Below are 17,006 nucleotides of genomic sequence, written 5' to 3'. Positions count from 1 at the left end.
TGCAGGTAGTATGTATCATTAGTGATGTTTCATATCAGCATCATTTTGATTAAATTAAGTGGAAATATATTGAACAAACCTTAAACATGTTCACTGTAAAATATAAAAATTGATACTTTAATTTTAGTCTTTTAATGAAAGTGGTCATTTTGTTTTAGTTAAAAAGTACATAACACACTTTATATAACTTCATTACCATACCTATTTGTAATACCTTGAAATATTTAAAGGCAAACTAACAAAATGTTTTATCAATGTCACAATCAGATACTTTGGACTGGAACAGTTGCACCTGAAAGATTGTGTATCTGCGTGTTTCTGGATACTTTTAGTGCTGAGACCCTGTTTAAGAATTAATTTTTACAATCCTAAATTCAATTATTTTGGTTTAAGTTTAAGCACTTATGAATTAACATAATTTTACTTCATTGGTGTTATTTTTTTATTTCTAGAAAACACCAAGTTGTCACCTGGATAGCTTTTTTTTTCATATTACAATGCTATCTGTGCCATTTAACTAGAAATATAGTGTGTAGTTTCAAAAATATTTTTGAAAGACTGAAGACTTTGCATCATGACTATCATTTGGGGGATATCAACCTGTGAATGTAATTATATTGATGTTTGGTCATTTGTTTCAAAATTAAACTGTATTTTTAACTATATAAGAATATGCCAGCAATTAATTATACTTGCCATAAGACAGTAGTATTAGGTCTATAATATTTGTTAGCATTACATTCTTTATCTAGTCCCGTGGGGATTTTTAAAAATTATAAAGAGTATATAATAATAGTATTCTAACCACACTACATTCACCATATCCATTGCTAACAATGTTTCACTCAATCCAGAGCTCTTTAGGTTGGCTGGGATATAATTGCTATTGTGTGAATGCCCTTTTCAAGCTGGTGAATCCTGATTATACTGGCCACTTACAATACTATAGTATTGAGTAATTAGTTAGGGGTAGAAGTTTGGAGTGTCCTCTGAACTTACTGCAATTTAGTTGGTATCCAACAGTGAGAATAGTCAACTACCTTCAGTTTGCCTGTTACAAATTTTTTACATCACTTTTTGTTATTCTTCAAAATTGGTCTAACCCAAATTAAAGGAAGGTCATATGACAGGTGTTTTAAAATCATTGAAAATATACCAACAATTTAATTTGAATATTAGTGTGTCATTCATACAGCTGTGAAGATATATCACTGTTATGCTTTGTTTTACTCATAAAAAAATATTTAACTTGAATGAAACTTGTTAAAGTTAAGCATTAATCATAACTTGTATTCAGTTTTTATGCTTACCAGCATCACATTCATTATCTTAATTTTATAGTGTTAATAAATTAGTATTGCACTCCTTCACTAACAATAGTCAAAAGACCTTTTCAAATAATTAAATGAGATCATTAACTTGGAAACAAGAACAACCATTCATTTTACTTCACGTTCAAGGCTGCTTGTTACAGTAGTATTATATTTTTACATTTTTCTAATTATAATAGTAATGTTACAAACTCATAATAAAATGTTCCTTGATCTATCAGTTTCTAAAGAAAAGACTGACAATATGCAGGATAGTGTTTTGATATACATTAATTCAGTCAGCATTATATAACTACGAAGCAAGTCATATCTTAAATAATACTACTAATTTCCCCATATCAGTGACTTTATAACGCTTATTTTATAAGCACATTTTTTGTCTTACTATAAAAGAACAGTATGTCATTCTGGATCAGCAATTAATGATGTACAGATCTGATTACTGAACAAGTAAATAAACAATACTTTATCTAAAGTAAATAAACTCACAAAATTACCTTGGCACATTTAGCCTTACTTGCACATTACAGCAATCTTCTGAGACTGTTGTCAGAATTGTGCTGTCACTACCATGACTACATGTGGAAACACAATGGGTGGCTATGATACTAATATAAATTACATTATGGCTACCAAAACACCCATTCTTTAATACAGGGGAAAATGCTACTTTGTTTAACAAATAGTAGAAAGCATCTATGGGCTAAATGACACAATACTTATTTTGCGTGATGCACACTCAATTAGCATCATGCCTGCATAATATTGAGAGATAATCAGTAGAAATACTATCTGATTTAACTTTTCCCTAATGTCAAAAGTTATCTTTATTTCCTTGAAACTTACACTAAACTAATGATAAAATTGTTAATTTCTTGTTATCCAAGTGTTTCTTCCCTAGATTTCATCTTTGAGAATTGTATTTAAAGGTTTCCCTTTATTACCCATCTTCACCCTTAAATGATTGTAATAAAAATTCAACAGAAGATAATTCTGAATAATATATTTCATATGTATTTTTTCTTTACTGGAAAAGTCTGAATATTCTGTGGTTTAAAACAAGTTGTGCATCCTTTAACTATCATTACTTGTATTTCTAAGTGAGCTACATACATATATTTAAAACGTGATATAAATAGTTTGATAATGGTGTAGTATTTTTTAAGCAATGCTACCAAGCGATCTGTTTAAAGGCAATATGACAATTTTCCTTCAGTTACACACGTTAATGACTGCTTAATAAGCAGGTACAGTTATCAGACAAATACGGCTCTAAATTGCTTATCAGAGAAATTATGTACAAGTTTATGAAAGAGTATTCTTAAATTACTTTCCGTTATACTATTATTGAATAGATTGGGTGGTAAATATATGTAAAAGCAAATTTTATAAAATTTATTAAGCTCACACTTTAAAACAAACTGGTATAACCATGTCAATAAGTTAAACTGACAGTAATTTTCTTTAATATAAAACCAATACTCAAAGATGTGTATAAAATTAGAACATGCCTTTTTAATACTCAAAAATAAAGGAGACTGGGCTTGAAAGGTGCAGTGTACTTGTTTGGCATTTTAAAAAAATTAAATTTTTTTTTTTGTTTGTTGTTGTTATTGTGTGTCATAAATACTGTTTGTTATGCTGACAGAAAAACAAAATCTAGTTATGAAAAGAAAAAATCATAAAAGGACATTTGTAGATTGCTCAGTCGTATTTTTCATAAGGTATTTCAGTTAATGTTTTACGGACAGCCATGTTAATATCAAGGAGTGCGGTATTTGTCCCAATGTAAGGATAAGTCAGGTTGAAATTGTTGCCTTTACATTTTGTACACTGTAGTGCTAATGCCAGGACATTGACAAAACCTAGCTAAAGGGACAGCTTAAAGCCTTTAACTAATCAATTACAATATTGCCTCTAAAGTTTGGCTAATCTTACTTGGCTTCTAGAAATTGGGCTGCAAAAATATCGATTTTTTTCTTTCTTCGTTAACATCGGCTGTAATTCATAAACCACAATGTGCCTACGTCGAGCCTGCACAACAACAAACTTCACTATTTCATAAGATGTGCTTTTCAAACCTAGAGTCCCAAGTGATCCATGATAGGTTAGTTACAGCCCAAAATATATGAAATGATACAGATTGTTTAATATTGTCCAATACACATATCAATCAATATATGACGTCACCTGTACTGCTAATCATAAAAAAAAAAAGTACAGACAATTATAACAAAAATTTTATTCTAAAGTTATAGGGTTGGAAAATTTTCAGAAACTAGAGAGCATTTGGGAATGTGTGTGTGTGTGTGTGTTAGGTGGTGGAATGCAGGAATGGGTAGTGCATCCCAAATGATCTAGTTTCTGAAATTTTTCCATCCAAACAATTTTATAATAAAATTTTATGTTACTATTAAACTATAAAAAGAAAAGTTGTTTTGATGCAAAAGCAGCTTATAAATAAGATTTGAATACATTTGGAAGAATACTAGAGGCATCACCTTTTCTTAACAACTGGTTTTTGAAAAAAAAAACTATTATCATTTTGGTTAGAGTTGGTTGATTTATCACTGGGCATTAATTAGTATCTCAAAATAACATAAATTACAATTACGTTGATTAAGGCCACCAACATTAAAACTAATCGAAATTGGTGTCTAATTATTACTATATTTGATTATTCCAACTGTTATGTGAGAATAATAAATTAGTTGAATGTCATTTGATTACTGAGCCCAACTTTCATTAGTTATCTGGTTTGGACAAATATTTTGTAACTTATACTTTTATAAATTGAAATGTAACACCTTAATTTATGTAAACTTCACATAACAAGCTGATTTCTGTAGCATACAAAAGATGATGGCTTCTCCACAATAATAAAGTACACTTAATGGATGTAATTTCATAAGATGAATACATATATAATTTTTTTTAACACAGGTAAACGCGACTGGTGAAATCTGTAATTTTATTGAAGTTAGTACCTTCACAGCAAGTGATACTCATGGGTGTAACAAAATTTCAAATTCATAATGACTTGTGAACCACAACCTAAGGAGAATCGGAGTGGTTTGAAATCAAACAAATATTATACATTTAATATTCACAAAAAGGTTTTTTATATTTAAACCAGAACAAACTAGTAAAGAAAATTTCTAATATTATTTACATTTAGAAACTTGACAGGACATTGAATGGAGTTTTAGATGCTTTTTGTGCTTAACACCAAATTTAAAGCAACCTGACTATGGAGAAATCTGCTCTTTAGGCCATAAATAAGCTTACAAAATTCCTACAAATCATATTTCTTCAATATTTATCTAATTCTTGTCATTTTACAGATTTATGGACTCTTGACTTCCACAATGACAGGGTTAATCAACGTCTTCTCTCCCAAGAACTCTTGCTCAAAGAAGCAAATAAAAGTATAGGTATTGGATATGAAGTCTGAGTGGTGTTTCTCCACAAAAAGAAACAAATATAAAAAATTACAAAAAAAAAAGATTCCTCCTTTTCCAAACAAAATGTTCAACATCATGTTCAATACAGTTTGAGCCAATTATAGAACTGCAATCATATTTGCTATTTAATAATAACTGGTAAAACAAACTTAATTTTTTTCATTCTCCCTATCTTACCGTGTTAGTTTAAACTGATAATTTCAGTTATGAAACATTCTATATTGTGTGAAGAAAAAAAAATTGTATTTACCCCTTTAGGTTTTATACATGTATAAATGATTGCTTGAGAAACTTAAAGGTTCTCTTGTCCAATTGTTACAATAATTGATTTCAATGTGGAAGTTTCCCTCAATGTGTTGGAGAAGAGGCTTTCTCTTTACTCAATATAGGTTAATAGTTGGAATGGGGTTGTTTTGAACACAGTTTCATAGCATGTCTGGACAGATTAAGTAATCTCCACACTTGGACATGATTCATGTAGCAAAACAACATTCTACAGTTACAAGATATATCTATGGTATGAGAGAGAAAGAAAATTACAGACATGATTCTGACACAGTTAATATTAATCATAAAATATGAAAAAAAAAACGATACAGACAGATGGAATGATCTTTCTCACTGCAATCCAAACTGAAGTAAAAACAAAACTTGATTCAAATTTTAGAAAAACTAACCTCAACACTAGAACAGCAGTGCAGGCATCACAGTCCTAAATTGAAAATAATAGTTGATGAAACTACAAAAAATAACCTCCAGATTAGAACTTAGAGTAGGGCAAAATTCAAATTCCTGAAATGAAAAAAAATTAAACCAAAAATGACCTCAACATTGGAAAAGTATGACAAAAATCAGGATGACCTCCAGTCCTAGTCAAAAACATTTTAGATTTCCTCAGATGTGTTCTCACTTTACTATGAAGTTCTTAAATGTGAAACTTTGTGTTCATTTTCTAATAGCTGTAGTTTAGAAAAGTGGTTAAATCTTTAAACACATTGCTGTTAACTTCAAACTAAGTAAAGGACTATTAAATTGTGTTAGTAACTTATCATTTCCTTCAATCTGTAAACATCTGTTCAATCCTAAAAACATTATATTTAATACTACTTTATATCACAAAAAGCCTGAATGAGAAATTCATGAAAAAAGATGCATGTATTTACACTTGTGCTTTTCTAGAAACTAAACTACAATTTAGTTTTTATGTTCACTTGAAGTTTTGATATATATATACACACACATAGAGAATATGTACGTGACTAGAGAATATGTACGTGACTAGTTTTAAACAATTTCCAAAGAAAAATATATTTATTTTCATTATACTTTTATTATAATTCATCATTATCCCAAAAATAATGGTAAATATTTTCAGAGTACAGAATATGCACCATCCCTAACTTTATCATATAAATGTCGGACAAAATTGAAACAAAGTATTTTTGTCCAGTGATAATTTCAGCTAGAAATTTAAAAACTACCTGGTTGTCATTGTCTCTACTTTCACCTTGTTATTTTAACCAGATAACATTAGTAACAACTCATTTTATTTCATAATATTCTCTCAAGAAAATAAAGTATCTATTTACTCCTAGCCTTTTTCTAAAAATAGGATGCTTATAAATAATTTATAAGTTAACGAAACATGATATTTTGACAAACACTATCAAAGTTTAACTATAATTGTCAGAGTGACAATATATTTTCTCTAATCATCTAATTAGCTAACTTTAAACAGATATAACGTGAACAAAGTGACAAGTTCATCCACTAGACTTGTAGTGTTTTTTCGAATGTTGAGATGTTGCAGATGAGGAGGATCTTCCATACTAAGATGTGGAAAAAACTTACCAATAGTTTCAAGTTCTATTTTGAACAGACCTTTATCCTTGGACTTCTTCAGCATCTCATTAGTTATGTTTTTCAATGTTCCTGGTATAACCAGGTAAACAAAAGTATTTTTATTCTGAGGATCATTCAGCAGTGTACTGATTTTAGCCTTTAATTCTTCTGTACCTCCTCCAGCAAGATCGTGAATTTGAATATTAGATTGATGATCATCTATCAAATAACTTCTCATGAGATGCTGGGGTGGCATGTATGTGTGAAAAAATACAACATGGTTATCACGTGCTTTCAAATCCACAATTTTTTGAAGATTTAAAAGACATGGTACTAACCCTCCTTGATGCAGAAACCCAAAAAATATTGTGCACAGCACATTAGTAAAACACCAGAAGAAAGTAAAAAAAAATTTATTGAATACCATTTCACTACAAAGAAATGCTAATGGCATCAATAGAGAGATAAGAAACCTTGGTTCTTGATGTGGAAATGCTGATAAAGTAAGTACAGGAAAGAAGATGGATGATATCATTAACCCTGTAATAGCACTGAGCTGACAAGTTAGTTTGCTGGTAATAAGTTTTTTCATTGTTGATATATACTGCCAAAAACTGCAAAGACCTAGTACACTATACAACAGTGGAATATTAACAAACAGATGAAGGTACCAGGGATGCAACCCATGTTCTTTCAAGTTCTCTCTATTAGTGTTATAAATGATAAAGTTAATGGGAGTGATCACCACATGGTCTAACAGTTTAGTCCAGTCCTTTTGGAATGTCATCAAGTTTGAAAATGAAAGCTCTGTGTAATATAGGGAGTCCACTAAAATCAACTGTAATGCTGTTAACGACATTAAAGGAACAAGACTTGCAAGTCTTTTCAGTAGCTTTGTTGAACTTGACCAAGAAAGGTCAAGTCCAGTAAGAATCCAGAATAAAACTGGAGTTGTTGCAAATAGCAGAAATGTTGGTCTATTGAAAAATCCACCTGTTATAATAACTGCTACTATATTTGTTCCATAAGGTACCTGTATAGATGAATCCTCAATTTGTTTACTTTCCTGTTTACTCTTTCCCTTTTTATGATAGTCATGTAGATACATGGCTTTTCCAACAACATACAAAAGTGCTGACATGAATAAAGCTTCCACTGTGTTGCTAAAAGTTCTTGTATAGAATACAAGACATACGTATGAACTACAGAACAATGTTAAACATGAAACATAATCTTTACGATACATGCAACATAGCTTGTACAACCACCAGTCGTGAAGAAGGGAGAAAAGAGTAATGATAAGACGAGGTAATACAACCATCACATAGCCAGAGGGCACAAAACTGAATATATCACTCAGAGTCTTTAAACAAATATATGGTATTCCTACAATGATATAAGTAAAGGTAACACTCCTCATAGGAAAGCTGGTGTTAAATTCCCAAGCTGCAGTGATGTTCATTCCAAAGATATTCCCTATAAGAAAAAAAAAAGATATTCAGGTAATTCACACAAAACTAACTTGAAATATCGATAATAAAGAATTATTATAATTTAAAACCATATCTAACATGGTAACAGGACTATTTTAAAAGCTATTCAAGATACCATGATAATTTTAGTTGGCTTACATAATGTATTATTATCATCCCATAGATCATATAATAATGTCAGAATCAAACATCTTTATGATGCTTTCTAAGTAACAAGATCAATATTTATTTCCAATCAGATTCATCACATATTCCTCAAACTTTCACATAATATTAGGGCTATCTAGATGGAGTCTGTTACATTGTTAATAATGGTATAAGCTTGACAACATCCAAGAACAACAAAAAATCTTCTATTTGATATCATTTGCCTACTTATGTAAATACATAAGTCATTTCTAATTATATCGTGTGTAGAGCTTACTAATTTTTCATTCAAGTCTGAATCACTTCCTAAAAGAGTAATAATGTTGGAAAGTTAAAGCTAAGAATGTTTTTTCTGTTAATAATATTTATTTCATTTTCTTGCCTTGGTATCAATTGAACCAAAGACCTGTCACACTCCAAACAAGTGCTTTACCAGTTGAGAGAGTAAAGTACTTTTCAACAACTTAAAATAATACCACACAGCTAATCAATCAGGTAAGAGATACTTGTGTTTAACTGTAATTAGTATAAACATTTGAAATGTTTGCCTATGCCTACTAGTATACCTTCTGTTTCAGGACTTTAAAATGTTTTCAGTATTTGTTAATATCTCTATTCTTATACAACTGACTTCAAAAATACATACTACTCTTGTCAGACAAACAACTAAAAATAAAACTTATTCTCAATAAATATTTACCTACAGCTAGCACATCTAAAATTCATTGATAGTTACTGTGCACATAATGTTCATTACGAAGTAGTATTTTTTTCATACATTTGCAGTAAGTGGTGTTAAGTATTTTGGTATTGTATCACATAAAACAATAAAAACTAACAAAACATGATATGTAGGCCTATGTAATTAAGCTTACCTGCCATTATCTCAGTAGACTGAAAAAATTCATCTGGATGCAAGTAACCAGTCTGTGGTAAAATTACCAACAAAAGCCTGACTAGAATAAGGACTGTCCACATTTTCATTTTTAATCTGCACAAAACTTAGGAGCTGTTTTTAACTTCACTGTTCTGGAAAATAAATATTTTGTTGTGAAATGGCATTCCATTAGGTATGCAATATATAATAAAAATATAATACTGTTCCAGTCATTATCCTTCTTCTAAATATATTAGCATAAGCTATAAGTTAGATCAACAAGTTAGATGGGGGTAGACTGACCTTCTGACTTATAGGTTGATATTGGACACTTTTGTCAGTGGTTGTAAGTATACACTTAATAGACATTTTGATAAAAGAGCACACAGTATTGCACACACAAAAGGTGCAATGAATTTCAAAAAAAAAGACCCAAAAACTTGAGCACTTTAGAATACTTGGCTATTGATCTTCAGTCAACTACTCAAAAATGCTCAAGTTGTGGGTCTTTTTTGAAATTCATTACTTAATAAACAGATTCTCTTTCCTGGGCATTTAATTTCTTAGCAATGTTTTTGGATAAGTATATTAACGTGAAGGACAATAATTAAGTTGGATTAAAATTAAAAGTTTATGTTTGTGTGGGGGGGGGGGGCGACACTAATAGGCCAAATGACCATCTATCAATTACCCTGTTTCGTATGCCATAGTTGGGATCAGCCTCTTTTCTTAAAAAGTTGTAATTTGATTTGGCCAGCAGTTAGTGAAAAACTGCTTTATCACAGTACCATCACAACCAGAGAAAAGTAAACTTTTGTTTGGTATGCCTATACTTTAAGATATACCACATCATACATCTTTGCCATTGCACCTTTCTTTCTGTTAATGATGTATTGAAACACCATATCTGAACAAAACACAAACAATCAAGTTGTCAATACATCACTGACATCATACCATCTCTTCTGACTGCAGCTTCTCATCAGAAACACTGGACGGCATTAAAAATACCTTGTTAATCCTTTGAATGAATGGCATAATGGTACATGTGCTCAGACTAATCTTCCTCAGAACAACAACTGTCATAGTCCATCTTATTAATTTCTTTATATTAATGGTATACTGTGTATGTGTGCTCAGATTAATCATCCTCATAATAACAACTGTGACAGTCTACCTTATTAATTCTCTAATGAATGGTATATTATGTACACATGCTCAGACTAACCTTCCTCAGAACAGTGACTGTGACAGTCGAAAAGCACCTTCAGTTCTTAGTGAAACATAATGGACTCTGGGGTAAACAATTGGATTACATTTCTCTAGCTTATTAACAATGGGTGACACATCATTAAACCCATATTTTGTATCTCTCACTAACAAACAAGGCCAGCTGTGTCTGCATCTCTGATCAATAAGAAACTTCATCGTTCTCCACACCTTGTTATTAACCTTATAATCCCCTTCCAAGCTAGTGATTTAGTCCTGGTTTTATGCAGCATACTGTTTTAAGTAAAAAATAAATCACTCACTGCACATATTTGACAAGAATAATTCTTCTACATTAGCTAGGAGTTCTATGCCAAGAGGATATACAATGTAATCTGTCATGAGCTTACCTCACTTTTGACTATGTGTTCAGAGCCATCCATCGACAAACTATATAGATTCTAGTTCTCTCAAAGATAGGACACTATCTTTCAAAGTAGTGCCTTTTAGTATGATTTAGCAGTACAGGTATGTCATTCTAAATGGCATATGTGATCTTACTAAACATACTAAGATTCATGGGAACTTACTATATCTATATACAGCATAAGACATTCAGTCAAATGAAGCATACTGTTTCATCTTTATTAAGTATTTTTGTAATTTCACTAAGCAGTAACTTTGTGCTAAATGCTCCCAAGATTATTCATACACCGAGGCCTAGCTTTAATTTTAACAGCTGATAACAAATTAACCCTTGTTGTCAGGATCTTTATATTATCTCTGAACAATTGTTTTCTTTTAAGTCCACAGTTGCAATTTTTAAAATCATGTCCTTTTTGACTTGGGCAGGATTGCCATCTACATCTCTTTGTACTGTGGCAGTCTTTGTCATCTTTAGTTTTTTGAACAGCTTGCAAGCCTTTTATCAATGGCTTTAATAAAATTCTGGAACTAGAGCATAAAAATTATCTTGTATCCTACCAATGAGCTGCCTTCAAGGGTGGTGGAGGCAGAAAATTTAACTGAGTTCAAGAACAGATTGGATGAATATGTGAGTAGTAAGGGCTGGTTATAGTTGGGAGCTGGAAGGGACATCCTTGATGGGCTAATAAACTCCTTTTTGTCCCTTTAAAATTTTATGAAATAAACAGACAAAATGGCACATTTTAAGGGATGTGACAAAATGTTAGATTTTCTTCTCTAAGTTATTTTAAACAAAATTATAAAGTTTTCACTTACAGTAGTTAGTGCTGAGGTAACACATACCAAAGTAATGTGTTACTGTAGTAATTACTTTTATGAATAATGGACTAATCAATTGCATTATTTTCAAAATTAATATTACTAGTTACATTAATTCTAGTTATAACACATTTTTATTTATTTATTTCAAATAATAATGTTCTTTCATGTTACCAAACTTTACTCTTGACTGCAGTATTCAATAATGCTACCAAACTTTTGTTTCACTAATCTCTAAATGGTACTCTAAACATATTTCCTACTCACTGTTTCTTTGTTTTTGTTTATTGCTTTTCTTGAAATTTAAAATGTGGACAAGCATCTCATTTCTTGGTTGAAAATACTGGAATTCTTTTGAGGTTTTGGGAGATGATGCCAGAACAACATCGTGTTAGGAAAAAAGTGCATTTGAACAGTCTAATATATGATTAATGCGAACATCAACATCACATATTTAAATTGATTAAGTCACAATTTCTGAGTGTCAAGAAAAATATATTTGGCTTGTGATTATGATAAGCATTAAAATATATACTGTCAAATAATTTCAAATTAAATAATTTTTTGACAAAATGTAAATTTTAGCAAAAAATAATATAATATGTAATATAATAGGGAATCTTGAAATAGAATCTTTAACATCACAATCAAAGTAGTTTCCAGACTGCTTAATTATGGCAGTGGATGCATTTTTGCATTTGAGCTGCTCTCAGCTGAAAGACGTAGAAGATAAGCAGAACCACAGTAAGAAAATTGTCCTTCTAGAAAGGTGAGATTATTTGTGATTTTTATTTGATTTAATATTAGTTCTATTTTCAAAGAATAGCATAGCATTTGGTTATATATATTTGTATAACTTAATTATGATACACGACTCTGCAGAGAAGTCACTGTGATCATTATTTCACTGAACATATTCATAATACACACTTAAAATATAGAAACCTTGTCAATGTGCATTCACAAAAATCTAGAAACAATATAGCTATGAATGTGCTATGCAGGTTTTTTTTTTCTAAATATCAACAAGTTACATATTAGTTATTTTCTAATCTGAATTTGTCAGGTACAGTTTATTTTCATGTATGGTAACATAGAAAAAAAGCTGCATCTACTGAATACCTTTTAATAAAACTAAAAGCATAAGAAGTAACTAATGCTGTATATACCTGGTTCCAAGAGTTTGGAATGTAGGTCAAGCCATGTGATCTAATTTATCAATCCCATCATCCTTATCTGGCAGTATCTCCTGGTTGCCTGATAAGAGACAATGTTTTTGTGGAGGTGAAATGTCCTTAAGAACAGAGAGAAAATGTAATTGCTCCAGCTGAAGAAAACTCATTAGGTTAAGCAGTGGCTGGTAGAGAACTTATATATTTCATAATGTGCACTAAAGTTACACAAGTCAGATTTGATAAACAGCACTGTCTGAGTAATCTAGTGCCAAAGTTAAAACCTTTTTGGATAAACATTACATTAAGTGTTATGTACTGTATATTGCTTCTTAATTGTAATGTATGTCCTGTAGTGGTTTAAATTTCCTTCTCTACTTGGCAGTGTATTAGAGACCATAACATTATTTATTGTAATGTATTAGAGTACAAAAAAGTTAATCTTAACAATGTAAGTTAATTATTTGAAAAAGCATGAAACTGAAATAAATATAATAATAAAACATTCTCATTAATTTTATTTTTCAATTCTAATTTTTAATCATGTGAACAGCATTTCGGACATTCCAAAATAACTGCTTTAACCAAGTCTGAAGTCATAAATATTTTTATATATTTTAACAGCAATTCAAACCAACTGAGAAATATAACCTTACAAACATTTTATAGATTCAGAAGACTTGAAAATATGACTGATCAAAATGTTAATGGAATAACATTCAAACAACAGTTAATATTTCAAACTTTAATCTTAATATATCACTCCACTCTAATTGTATAAATAATTTCAACACAATAACATACAAGTATTAAATTCTAACTTATTGATTTAAAAGTTATATCCTCTTAAACTCTCTTGCCTACTATGCTCAACTGGAAGTTTGTGATCAAAAAGCGAGCTTTTATATAGCTACTGATGTCAGTTGTTTTAACTATGCAATTGTTTTTTCAAAATTTCATAAGTTTTTGCACAGCTTGTAATTCCTTCCATATGAATAGCATTTAATTTATTCGATGTGAATACTCTTTGAAGCAGTTCATTATTTTCAATCTCTACCTTCATATATGCTTCAGAATGCAAGTCTTGCTTTTCTTGTTTCTTTATGAGTGTGACAGTAACCTCATTCTCTATTTTCTTCTTAGCTCTCTGCTCTGGCAAGATCACTTTGGGAAGGCTTCTTAATTAAAGAGAAGTTAGCTGAAACAATACCATCCTTAAGTTGTTTTTTCATTTAGCTAAAATACTTGAATATTTTCTTGTAAAGATTATTAATGGGGCTGTTATTTACAATACATAACCAAAAGTTGCTTACCAAATACTTTTTTGTTGTCTAGTCATCATGTGTGAATTTAACATCACACCTAACATCATACAACTTAGGAATCCATTGTACAGTCTTTTTTCTTTTTTTTGAAACTTAATATCATTGATAAACTTCTTCCTTTAGAAATTCTACTTATACACAGGTGCATAAGTTTTATATGTTTTCTTCATTATTTTCCAACAAACACAGAAACTACCCATGGTTATGCAAAACACACCAGAGTTAGTATTGCCAGTAACATCTCGTAGAATTAGTTGATGTTGTTTTTGTTTGCAAGTGATATTACTCCTATTTTCAGTAATAAGTAATATATTACTCGTGCTAGTAATATTGCCCAACAATGGTGGTTATTATGTAACTCAGAAAATCTTTACAATTTGGCTGTTTAACTGTGCTGTTTTGACATTATCACATTCTTCAATTGTTTTGTCATACCCTTCAAACACCTCTGTAAATTTCTAGTTAGCTGGTGAATGATTTAATAAAATGGTTTCATTCATGCATTATGCATATCATGCAATGACATCAAAAAACTCTTACCAATAGTACACAGAATATTGAATACTATGTTTACATTACAAGCCATCCAATATCTATTTAACCATTCAGGTTAATACTTCTTATACTAATACAGTGATCTTAATGTGGGTACTAGCATACAGTATATACATGTGTGTGTTTCATTGAACTAGATTGTAAATAATACAGTGTGTTAAATATTAAAACTAGAGCATTCTGAAAGAATCAGTGGTAGTTGATGCCAAATTTGGACATTTATTTCAATGGGAAATGTAAAATTCATTGAATCAGACAAAAGTTGTATAACATTTGAGATTCCATATTTTTCTGCTATTAGTCTAATATTCAGGTTTACTGATATCTAACAGGTACCAAGTAATTGCAATACACAGCAAATTTTTATTTAGTTAAGCAAAGAACAAATCAAACTTTGACAGCAAAGAACAAGAAAATATCAATTTTTATTCACACACTGGGGCTTTAGCTGTACAGGATTTTATTTTATTTTTATTTACTTATATGCAAACAGTTGTTTGCCTGGAGTAAAAATCGAAATGTATCACAGTCAGAATTAAAGATCCTACTGATGATATCTCACAATCATCATCACTATACATTTCAGGAAGGCATATTCCCTTCCCCAATTTCTACCAACTTGTACAAGTCTTTGTACCATCCTTCAACTTCATTATGACCCTTGATTTTCTTAAATTCAAATACTTATAATTAGACCTAATAGCTTCTTTTGATCCTCACACACAATTAAATACTTATCAATTAGGATTTAGAAATTTTATCCATCATCACACCTAAACCCTTTTTTCTTTTGCATAAACAATGTTTCTATCATACAAATAATAAATCATTTCAAAATTTCCATGCCCCAAATAACTGTACCCTTCAGTGATAAAACTATTATTTTACATAGTACGTTATGACCCATTCTCTAAGACAGTTAAGGGTCTTTTGAATAAATAAAATATTCTTAACAAATCACTCTTCGCATCATCTTTATATCATTGGAAGATGTATATATATATTACTCCAAGAATCCACCCAAATCATTAACATGAATAATGAACAACAAAAGTCCTAAAACTCAGCCTTTGATACAACCCCACTGGTCACATTTTCCCAGTTAGAAAATATCACAAATTGGTTTCTATCCTTAACCCAATTTTTTTTTACTTCTTAATTTTTCCACCAATCTCTTAAGCACTCAAATATCAAAAGCTTTCTGAAACATGTGAATGACAAGATAAATAACATCAGCTGGGATGTCTTCATGCAAAAAAAAAAAGATCCTATAACAGCACCAATGCATTAGTCTTATATAGCAGTAAGGGAAGGAGATCCTTTTCTATAACCATGTTAAAAATAATTATGGGGGATAAGCACAAGGTGAATAAAAGTTGTTTATTTGAGATATCATGGAAAAATATCTTGAGATAGCCTCTTTTACTTTTATTCCTGGGTAGCAAAGTCAGGTTGTTACCTCCTCGTGGTGCTTCCTGAGCAATGCCAACAACAGCAACATCCTTTTTCCCATTATGATAGAGTGCACAATTATGTTACATATTGCCTAGGTCACCATGCAAGATAAAAAGGATCAAGTTCAGAGATCGAAAAATAAGCTACAGTCTTCACCTTCCAGCCACCAGAATCAAATTATTCACAACACAGATCAACTCAAGTCTCTCAAAAGAAATTAAAGTACAGTACTGTATAAAAGTGTTAGGATAAAGTCAAAAATTAGATTTCAGGCTACTTTCAAAGAACAATGGAAGGTAAATCACAGGTGAAATATCAAAATGTTATTAATCTTCATATTTAGTACAATAGAAACTCGGTGGAAGTGCTTGAGTTCAGCAAACAGTTAATATTTTGTGTGTGTCCCTTTTGCTTTAATACCTGCAGACAGTCTTTCAGGCACTGTTGCAATATATTTAACCAAAATGTCTTTTGAGACTTTACTTTGTCTCTAGTACACTCCCATAAAGTTTCTTTAGAAGTAACATTTGATTTGTCAAGTTTTTGATCTATGAAATCCCAGATCTGCTCAATTTGTTTGAGATCGGGGCTCTGTGGTGGCCATTGCATCATTTGAAAGACTCCAGCAAATTTTTCTTAGCTAAGTAATTTCTGCATAGGTTGGATGAGTGTTTGGAGTCATTATCTTTTTGGTAGTAGAATCCTTTACCAATAATACACAAACCACTGGGTATACCAGTATCTGATGGTACTTGTGCTGGTCCATTATTCCATCTATTTTGCAAATATCTGCTGTCGCCTCAGCAGAAAAACACCACCAAACCATTACACTGCCTCCCCCATGCTTCATGGTAGGTGCTTATGTATTGAGGTATCTTTCACCTTTCTTCC

General features: G+C 30.8%; 1 protein-coding gene across 8 annotated transcripts in view; it reads right to left on the bottom strand.

Annotated features, from left to right (window-relative positions):
- Positions 1 to 5,749: 5,749 nt before the first annotated feature.
- LOC106473132 (GPI mannosyltransferase 4-like) overlaps positions 5,750 to 17,006 on the bottom strand; it is a 16,674-nt gene continuing 5,417 nt past the window's right edge. Inside the window, exons 2-5 of one of the 8 annotated variants that reach the window (XM_022401625.1) lie at positions 13,838 to 13,978; positions 12,778 to 12,902; positions 9,153 to 9,306; positions 5,750 to 8,113 (exon numbers count right to left, since the gene is read on the bottom strand). In XM_022401625.1, coding sequence (XP_022257333.1) covers positions 6,516 to 8,113; positions 9,153 to 9,261 — 1,707 coding nt within the window. In that variant the 5' untranslated portion in view covers positions 9,262 to 9,306; positions 12,778 to 12,902; positions 13,838 to 13,978 and the 3' untranslated portion in view covers positions 5,750 to 6,515. Of the gene's footprint in view, positions 8,114 to 9,152; positions 9,307 to 12,777; positions 12,903 to 13,837; positions 13,979 to 14,093; positions 16,665 to 17,006 lie in introns of those variants that run through there. The other 7 variants (XM_022401624.1, XM_022401626.1, XM_022401629.1 and 4 more) reach the window with 7 other exon arrangements.

Source organism: Limulus polyphemus, unplaced genomic scaffold (assembly GCF_000517525.1).
Source record: "Limulus polyphemus unplaced genomic scaffold, Limulus_polyphemus-2.1.2 Scaffold5914, whole genome shotgun sequence".
NCBI classification, from domain to species: domain Eukaryota; kingdom Metazoa; phylum Arthropoda; class Merostomata; order Xiphosura; family Limulidae; genus Limulus; species Limulus polyphemus.
Note: the sequence above shows the minus strand (reverse complement) of the source record. Positions and strands in the feature narration are given on the sequence as shown.